The 10,667-nt window shown below is 36.3% G+C and overlaps 1 protein-coding gene across 1 annotated transcript in view; it reads left to right on the top strand.

Annotated features, from left to right (window-relative positions):
* The window catches only part of LOC111634909 (patched domain-containing protein 3-like), a 29,793-nt gene extending 19,278 nt beyond the window's left edge, over window positions 1–10,515 (top strand). Inside the window, exons 2-4 of the mRNA XM_023379744.1 lie at window positions 4,646–5,654; window positions 5,777–6,112; window positions 8,146–10,515. Coding sequence (XP_023235512.1) covers window positions 4,646–5,654; window positions 5,777–6,112; window positions 8,146–9,449 — 2,649 coding nt within the window. The 3' untranslated portion in view covers window positions 9,450–10,515. The remainder of the gene's footprint in view (window positions 1–4,645; window positions 5,655–5,776; window positions 6,113–8,145) is intronic.
* The last annotated feature ends 152 nt before the right edge of the window (window positions 10,516–10,667 follow it).

The following is a 10,667-nucleotide window of genomic DNA, read 5'->3' as shown; positions in this document are numbered from 1 at the left end:
CGTACTTTTCCTTTGTTTAAGGGTATTTGGGCAGTTTATTCTCTGTTATATTCTCAAGTAAACAATACATACAAGTACAGTACAGTATTTTCTGAGGAAACACTCGTACTTATTTTTTTTAACCCCATTTCCGATAACCCGGCATTTTCACAAACTCGGCCACCCTTCGGTCCACATTAGGCCGAGTTTTCGAGGTTCTACTGTATTACATAATTTTAAAATTCCAATTTATTGTTTGATAGCAAATTAATTGTTCCGTTTGTATTATTTTATTACATTTTTCAACAAATTATAATTTCTTCCATCTGCTGGCTTTTAGATTGTAATTTATTAAAAACTACAGAAAGGATTGGATTAATGGAATAAAGTCACGCAACACTTGGACGACCCGAGGAAGACTTTCTATGGAAAATGGCACCCATTAGCGTCTTACGTATGTGAAGAAAATCCGGAGAACTCCGTGCGGCCAAATACCGCTATTCAGTGTTTTTATCCAATAAACAAAGAATTGTATCTTTCAACGAAATTAAATTTAACGGAAAATTGTGTCAAACAGAATTTGCACTGAAAAAGGGACGAACGGATGAGAAATTTCAATTACGCCGACGGAGACGAATGCTTCGAATCAAACGAATAAAAAGAAATCTTGATAAAAGAAAAAAGAAATTATATTTAACATTATTTAAAAAATTGTTTACAGTAGATGCAATCTATTGAACCGATGAAAAAGGAGAATAAGTCACGAAGAGATGAAAATGTGATTATTTTAAGGAAAGATGGAAGGAAGTACCAGTAAATAGTTTTAACGAAGTGATGGCCAGCCAGATGAATGAAGCGATTGAGGAGTAGACTACAGCTCTCGTAGGTCCTGGAATTTTTTCAGGCGGTCGGACCCCGTCTCTCGCTACCAGGATCCACATTTGGTCGAACCCATATCAAATCACAGTCTGCTCGAACCCAAGATGCGCTTGATAAGAAGAAACCCCTCTTAGTTCTCACGGAGAAAAAAGAATCAAAACAAACCATAACTGGACAGAATGAGAAATATGTTAAGAAAATGAATAAAGAGTCGAAACTGGAAGTATAGTATAAATTCATAAAAAGTTACTCCTTTCAAAAAGCGTAGGGCATGTTTAATGCGCGTAAATATAATAAGATACATAATACGTTAAGTAAAATTCATACCTCAGCGTTCACAGTCCATCGCAGATCGCATTCATTTCGATTTCTTAATATGCGATTTCTCAACTGCTCGCATCACGACTGTAAAAAACGAGTCTATACTTGAATTCATTGAGTTTATCCAGCATCCATCGCTAACGTTGACATAATATAATGCTTCGTTTACGCGTAAGCGGATTTGATTAAAAAACAACTTAGAACTTTGCTCTATTGGGGTATTTTTCTTCACAGAATCCACTATGCGATGTTAATTAAATATTGACTGAACAGAGTAAAAACTATCTACAGGATCATCCATTACACTCCTTGGATCGCGGACAAACGACACAACACGTGGGAGATCACCCAAGAGGGGATGCCTCCCGGGAAACATTCGGCTCGGAAACTGGTCCCTATTTAGGTGTTACACGCGTAAACAAAATACAGAAAACTGCGCGTGGCCAGCCCGTTGGTGAGGCGTAAACCCGCGACTAACTAACAATCCTTCACGTCTTCATACATACCGCTTACTAGTGGGCCCGCAAAATACAGATCTTCGAGTCAATTCAAAAAGAATTAAGCAATTGGAGTTTTTAAAATTTAAGACGGAGCACAAAATATTTGATAATTTTGATATTTTCAATAAGACAAAACTATAAAACTTAAATTTTTATTCTTCGATGAGACATTTTAAGTTGTAAGGGGTTTGGCAGGACAGTTTTGGTAGTCTAAAGCTCGACTCCACTCGCACGTTTGCAGCGACAACTGAGAGAGATAGTGGTGGCTACTATGAAAATAATCACCAAAAGATCGCTCTATCATCATTTCTATTTCGGTAACAGCTCTTTAATAAGGTTTAGGTGGGCTGTAACTTAGCAAAAGCTCTTAATGATGATATTTTACTTTCAGAACAAAGCGTATATATGTATTTGCATCATTATAATTTAAAAATTCGGTGATAATTTATTAATTTAAAAACCTATTTACTTTATTTAAGATGCTATGGTCTTTGCCTTTTACAAGCATCTCAATAACAAAAAAAACAAAACAAAAAAATGATTAGTAAATATTAAACTAGAAACATAATTTTTTCGGTTACATCTCTCCATATTTAGGTTAGTTTCACAGTTGCTGTTTCATCTTCGAGGTCGTATTTCAGTGCGACATTTTAACCGTCAATTTGCGCTGCAGTGAAGGTGCCAGCCATTTACGATGTCAGGCAATTCAATTCCAAGACTTCGTAATGTATTGTCGGGATATGACTAAGCGAGTTATCCTTAATGGCCTTTTTGAATTTTTACTTACCTCGATCTGTTATATATAACAGGGGGAAAATATGGCGATCGGTCGTCCCCTCGAGATTTTTACAATTTTGGACTCGGGACTTTGAAACGCTGTAAAATTCTAAAAAAGTTGGGTTTTTTTTTCTGTATGTACTGTACGTGTGTATGTGGGAGATGATTTTGTTAATCCGCTTTGAAGCTTAATAACTCCTGTGCCTTTTATCAAAAATTTCTGAAAGTTTGCGAGGAGGTTTCTGTATAGGGGAATTATATTAAATTTTGGTGGTTGCAGGTGGAGGTAGGATCGGACTTAATGACGATATTACGCGTTATTAACACTTGCAATTTTTTATAAAACCAATCCCTATCCTCAAAATTAAGCTTTTTGCAATTTTACGATAATTGAAAATATAAAACGTTTTTTATTCTTCTTTCATTTTATTATTATTAAGCTACGTATTTGGCTCTTAGTATAGGATTTATCACACTACGTTTTTAGGAAACTTGACTCGGATCTTTTTATTTTTTATTAAATTCCGACTCTAATATGTACCTGAACAAAGGGGGAACCGGAATATTGGAGTTAGGATTTAATAAAAAAATAAAAAGATCCGAGTCAAGTTTCCTAAAAACGTAGTGTGATAAGTCCTAAACTAAGAGCCAAATATGTAGCTATATAAGAATATAAAAAAATTTTAATAAAAATAACAGATGGTGCCAAACGCAGTTTTAAATGTTGCCGGAAAAGTTAAGCAACTGGTTGTTGGAATTTTTATCCATCGTTTCCTGTAACTCGTTTGTTAAAGAGTTCCAGTATTTTATCATCTGATATATTGGAGCAGCTTATTCAATCGATTGTTTTGAAGCCAGTGTTAATAGTTGTAGTTAATATTATGACTGTATTTTTTCACAGCGTTTATTCATTGTATCAGGAAGATAGCAACCGTTCGTTTGAAATTTGATAAATTTGAAGCAATTAAGCGGTATTTGTTTTATATTGTCTATTTTTCTATTATATTGTGGTAGTATATGGAAACTGTTGCGTTATTTTACAGATTGCGTATGACTTTAATAAAACAATTTTGACGTATTTGAATTCGATTTATACTGTAATCTGGTGCAGTCACCAGATTTCAATTCCGTTTTAATATTTGGTTCAATACGTGCGTGATATAAATGTTTTATGATATTAATGTTTAAATAACTTCGAATTTTCATCATTCTTTCTGTTAATTTAGCAAGCGTTTTAAATCTCTGTAAGTCGTATCTAAGTTTGTCGTTTATCAAAATGCCCAAGTACTTTATATTATTGATTATTATTACATCTTTTCGCTTATTTTTATGTGCAATTGCTCAAAATTAGCGGTTTTATTTTCCTTTGCAAAACAGATATTTTGTTTACTCTAATCTTATTTAAGCTCGTATAATTGTGAACCTATCTAGTATATTATTTTATTCGGATAGAGCTACTTGAATATTTTCGTTAGAATGTATTATAAGTAAGTTATATCGTCAGAATAAACAATAATGTCATCTTCCGGCATGACTTCTAACAGGTCGTTTAGGTATATACTGTATTAAAAGCGAAAGCGGCGATATTGATCCTTCGGGGATTTCGGTTTATGGTATTAAAAAGTTTGAACGCGAGTTATTGACTTTTATGTGATATTTGCGACTTGATAAATATGACATTAACCATTGTAGAGGGCCTCTTAATCCGATGTTGTACAGTTCCTCCCTCCCCAAGAATTCGGAGGTCACGCTGTCAAAGCTGTAGACAAATCTATAAATAACACCATTATCAAATGACATTTATCTAGTTTATCAGTGACTTCCTGTTTAAAATGCGGCAATGCATCTATTGTGAGGAAATGACGTTTGTAGACGTATCGGTAACGATGAATGACGTTCAATCTATTTATGTACTTTCAGAGTCTTTCATTAAGATTTTTCTATAATTTTTACCAAGACGGGAATGGTAATAATCGGCCGGTAATTGGCTATATCGCATTTTTACCCTTTTTTTTAATATCGATATAACTAAGCTTGATTTAATTTGTTCGGTAACAGCCTATTTTCGACATTTGTTTATTAATTGCCGGACAACGGTGAAGCAATTATACCATTTATGTCTATATTTATATTATGAATATCGGGTATGCTGTCCTTTATTAAATTTGCATAAATTGTTTTATTTTCAGGACTTCGCAGTAATTATGGCCTGTAACCCTTTATATAAAGTTCTTTCCAACCGGTTTCGTCAACTGGGCTGTCGGATAGCGAAGTATCCTAAATGGTTCATTGTGCTCCCGATATTTTCCTCGTTGTTTCTAGCAACGGGACTTCAGAAGAAGTACGATCTTAACGACATAGAAACTCTGACGACTCCAAAAACTAGCAAAGCCCCTTATTATAGGGAAAGGATAGAATCACTTTTTCGCATGAATCTTTCTTCTAATTTCGATGCCGGAAGAATTACGACGACTGGAAGATTCGGAACAGTCATAATTTCGTCTAAATACGGCGATAACGTTCTTCGTCAATACGTATTTAATGACATACTAAAACTAAATCATTTCATACAAAATATTTCCATTCTTCTAGACGGAGACGTTCTAAAGTATAAAGATTTGTGTGCCAGAAACGAAGAGCAATGCTTCAGAAACAGCATTTTGGATCTAAACTCCACAATAGGGAGATTAGAAAAAAGAAAATATTTCCTTAAATATCCTCTTATGTGGATAAGTAAAACCGAAATATTGTTTCTTCCACCCTATTTAGGAGGCGTTACTCTGGATGAAAACGGTTACGTAAGTTCCGCCAGAGCCTTGAGACTAACTTACTTCTTAGATAACAGCAATAAACGAAAAGAAACGGCTGCGCTTCTATGGGAAAGTACGTTTCTCAATGTGTTAAATTCGTTAGAATTAGAAAATATCAACTTCGAGATTTTTGTATCGACGTCTTTGGAAAAAGAAGTGAGTCGAGCACCTGTCGTTACTCTGCCGTACATAATTATTGCGGGTATTTTGGTGATATCTTTTACTGTAACGACTTGCCTCATGCCTAACTGTATACAAGGAAAACCTTGGATCGCTATAGGAACGGCATTATCGTCGGCAATGGCTACTATTTCCGGATTTGGTTTGATGGCGTATTGTGGTTTTCCTCACGTTTTCTTTAACGTAACAGTGCCTTTCCTTATTTTGGGTAAGAAATACACTTTTTTAAATTTTAAACTAGCACGCTTAAGGAGGAGAAGCTTTTCTCGCATCGTGTTCTAACGCCACGAAATTGCCTTCAGGCTTACTTAGGCATTGATTTATTTTCAGGTATAGGCATGGACGATACATTCGTACTTCTTTCTGCTTGGAGAAGAAGTGATCGCAAGCAAAACGTTGAGAAAAGATTAGGCGAAACGTACTCTGTTTCTGCAGTTTCCATAACTCTGACGTCACTTACCAACATAGTTTGCTTCTTCATTGGAGCCGTAGCTACTACATTTTTGGGGTGTAACATCTATTGTAGCTATATTTGCTGCTGTTTGGTGTTCGATTATATCTATCAAATCACCTTCATAGGAGGATTATTTGCCATCTGCGGATACGCCGAAGAAAAAAATTTACACTCGATCACATTTATGCCTATTAAAGATAAACATCTGAACAGTGAGTAATCATTTTGTTTATAATCTTTTTAGTTACGGAGTCAGGAGCAAACCTCACGGAGTGATTTTTAATTCGCGTAATAAACTAAACAATGTTAATTATTTTTTTATTAAAGAAAGGTTTATGCATCACGTTTCAATTCGTTAAACAAGGTGGAAAAGTTTGAAAGTTATAACATATTCAGACGGAAAACTTGCTTTACCGATAAAAAATATCAGAAGGAACACTCCCCATTGTCACTTTCTGGATCCGCGCCTGCATCTTCTCTACGAATAATTAGCAACTAAACATAAACACTGCAAACTCTAATCGCCCTACAACGAACACTTAATAGGATCATTAAAAAACTACAGCAACGAGTTGCTTAACTTTCCCGGGACCGACTTGGTGACACCATCTGTTATATTTTGTTTAAAAATTTTTATATTTTTAATTATTATAAAATGACAAAAATCTTACTTTTAAGGATAGAAATGAGTTTTATAAAAAAAATTGTAAATGATAAAGAATAAAATCGCCATTAAGTCTAACGCTACTGATGACACGCGCGATCCCCTTTATTTCTCCACCTTCAACTTTTAATCACCAAAATTTAATAGCATCAATTTCCTAATAAGCCAAATTTCAGAAAATTTCGGCAAAAAGCATAGGAATTATTAAGCTTCAAACAGGATGAACAAAATCGTGCACCTCCCACACACAAACAGTAACATCCATACGTACAGAAAACCACCGAATTTTTTTGCATTTGTCGACATTTAGAGGTTCCCTGAATTCATAAATGTAAACATCTGGGGTTATTTTTTAACCGATCACCATACTTTTCCTCTCTTATAGCCTACATAACAGCGGGAAAAGTAGAAATTATTTAACCGTCTACTCCCCAGTATAACTTTGAAGTCATATACCAATTTTACCATTATTTAAGCAAAACAGTGTCTTGGGCGGTCAAAACATGACCTCCAAGATTTTTAGGCTTTATCTTTGGACTCGGCTCATCGAAATGGCAAAAAAATTGAGGGTTTTTCCGTACGTATGGATATTAGTCTATGTTTGGGGGCACGATTTTGTCCACCCTCTTTGAAGCTAATAAGTCCTGCGCTTTTCGTCGAAAATTTATGAAATTTTGCAGGGGGGTTTGTGTATTACGGGATTGATGCTATTAAATTTTGGTGGTTAAATGTCGTGGGGTGGAAGATAAAGGGAATCGTACATATCTCCGTTAGCGTTAGACTTAATGACGATTTTACTCGTTATTACCATTTCTATTTGTTTTATAAAACTCATCCCTACCCTCAAAATTAATCTTTCGCCATTTACAGAACGATTTACAGAACTACACTAAAAAATCACAAAGCCAGATATTAACTCTTCTTAACCTGTAAAATATTTTAGAAAATGATCTTACTGTAATGAGATTTTCGATACGGACAACTCAATGCAATCTTCTCAGTCATGTAAACGGTGAAGAACGCTTCGCAGCATTTACAATTTAAGAAAAACTAAATAATTAACCGTTCGATGAACTATGTGTTCTGTGATGCAGTCTTATGTCTCGTTGTTATAGAAAATTTAGTGCAAGTTTGTAAAAATGGCGTGAATCATGGTCCGAGTGCATAAAACTGAGTGGTTTTACGCACTCCTTGGCCAGTTAATGCCAGCTCCTTGATTGAGCACAAAGATCGTGGGTTTGTGCTCGATCAAGGTGCTCGATCACATTTACTGGGGTTTTTTTCGTGTTTAACATCTAAATGGAGTCAGTTTCTCATAAAAAGTCTTCCCAGGGACATCTCTTGGCAGTCGCCTAAGTGTTCCGTTGCCAACCAAATCAAACCATTGATGTCTTCTCCCGTCTTTTGTAAAAATGAAATTTTCCTCTTTCGAATTACCTTAACATTATTTCTTAATTTAGTAACGTGTTTTACTCTTTTCTTCTCTTCGAAAATATCGCAAATAATTTATAATACTGAAATGTTTACTGCAAAAGTATATTCTTTAACAGTTACCTTATGACAATAGTTTTTCTTTTACAGAAGCCAAAGGATGCTTTCAAAAGACATTGAAAATGACGGGGCATTACTCTGAGGGTTCGCAGCCAAAATTTTTACTAAGTGTATGGAATAGTACGACAAACGCTCTTCGCCATTTCTCCGTTAAACTTGCAGTTATTTTACTCCTGATAGTCTATCTTACGTTGGGCACGTTCGGCGCCATGAAACTGAAAAACGAATTAAAATTCATCGATCTGACGTTTTATCAGTCGAATTTATGGCGATCGGTCAGCGCCCTGCAAAATAACTTTAACCAGTATCAAGAGAGGATACAATTAGTGGTCACCCAGCCGCTGGACTACGCCAATCAGAAAGTGCAAGAGGAATTAGAAATAATGACCAGAACCTTCGAATCGCATCCTGTAATAGCCGATTCGTCGCTCACTCAATCCTGGCTGAGGACTTACCTAAAGTACTTGAAGAGTCGCGAAGTAAAGTCTCTCACCAGCGAATACAATTTTAACAGAACGGAAGATTTTATTATTATTTTAAGAAAATTTTTCCTGAACTTTCCACCCACGGACACTTTCAAAAAAGACATCATATTCAACGAAGACTACAGTCAGATTGTTGCCAGTCGAATCTGGTTGCAGACGAACAGTACCGAAACGGAGTCCGAATTTTACAAATTTTTTCAATTCCGTCCGGATTTTTCCTCCTTGGGGCTGATCGTTTACAATCCTCTCCTGTATTCGGCAGACAGCACGGAAATGACCATTTATTCCACCTTTCAGATATTTGGAATAACGGCCATCGCTTCCGTAATCATCACTTTCGCCCTTCTACCCAGCGCCGTCATCTCGTTGTGCGTGTCCTGCTGCATCTTGTCCGTGGCTGTGGGAGTCATCGGATTCATGACCTGGTGGGGAGTCAGCATTAATATCATATCCATGATAACTCTAATCGCGGTTTCCGGATTTTCGGTGGATTACATCGCGCACGTGGCCTACGCTTACGTTTCTGCCGAAGTCTCGCATCCGGTGGACAAGATGCTGAATGCAGTGAAGCACGTGGGTCTTCCGATTTTGCAAGGATCCTTTAGCACCGTTCTTTGTGTCATCCCTTTTGTGCTACCTCCGGCTAATTTCACTCTAGTTATAATGAAGATAATAGTGCTGCTCTGCGTGTTTTCTACTCTCCACGCCATGCTCTTTCTGCCCGTCATGTTGTGTTTGGTACAGTCGTTTCTTCTTTCGCTGAAAAAAGTTTTAGTAAGAAGAACGGATAGCATTCAATTGAACAGTTTAAAAAATCAATCACGAATCAGTTATATTTACAATTATTAAACATAGAACTCAGTTTCTGATTTGATTCCTATAATCGAATCTTTTAATACTACGGACGGTGACGTAACTAGCCAAATCCAACGTCCGGAATAAAGACTGATCAATCAGCGTCCTCATTAAATGAACATATTTATTTAAATAACCGGTTTCACTTCTTTCCTCTTAAAATAAGTCACTTTCACTTTCCAGTTCCGGCGACAGCGACGAATCGGATGATGACGGAGGACGGCGCGTGGTTTAGATCTTGAACCAACTCCTACTGGATCCGAGGACACCCATTACTCCCAAACAATTGGATCCTGGGTATTCTGTGCTTGTCACATGACAGCGTTACACGGTCCTTTACTACTCCGAAATTATACTTCGTTTCACCTAAGAATGTTCCGCCACGAACTTTCTGCGATTTGTTGGCTCGCAATTACACGCCAAACACTGGCAATGTCTGCACGAATTCACTTCCATTTCTACCGCGATGCGGTAAGCGTAAACGATAGGTAAGCATTATTAAGTACAGTATTGTATTTCTCAAAAGCTTAACGAAACGATAAGAATTATGGACATTACCTTATCGAGAAAGCATTCGGCAGCAACGGCTATCCCGTTGGCGCGTAAGTGAGAATTCCGGCTTTCTCGTGACAAATTACTAAATCTTACCATTTAATCTAAGAAACTGCACGTCTTATTAACAGTATAATAAACCAATAAATATCTTATAAACACTATAATCGGCAGAACTCCTTTCTTTCGAGTGCGAGGTGGACTGGTGTAGTAGTCAAAGAGAAGCTTTTAGAGTGACGTCGCGTGTTTTTGAGCGGTGCATTCTTTGTATAGATACTAAACTATAATGAAATGTTATTCTAAGCATTCTAAATCCAATTATGAATCTTGAACAAATACTGAAATAAAAATAAATATAGTAACGAAATTGAAAGGTGAGCGCAACAGTGGCCTAGCTTTCTTTCGTGTCGAAATCGAGTTCAGAGTTCATGAATATATTTAATACATGAATATTAATACAGACATATAAAAATATATATGTTACCGCTAAAGCTCGAAATCCGTTAATGTGCGCATTACCTAGCTAATCTGCAGATTAACTAGGGTGATCCGTTAAAGCTGCGAAAATTATTCCATTTCTCAAATTACCTAGGTAATGTTCAGATTATCTAGGTAATCTGCAAATTACCTACTAGGCACTCGGTAAAGTGAAAATAAGAT

Source organism: Centruroides sculpturatus, unplaced genomic scaffold (genome assembly GCF_000671375.1).
Source record: "Centruroides sculpturatus isolate CEXI.00-Female unplaced genomic scaffold, Cexi_2.0 scaffold135, whole genome shotgun sequence".
Classification (NCBI taxonomy): domain Eukaryota; kingdom Metazoa; phylum Arthropoda; class Arachnida; order Scorpiones; family Buthidae; genus Centruroides; species Centruroides sculpturatus.
This window is presented reverse-complemented; position numbering and strand designations above follow the sequence as displayed.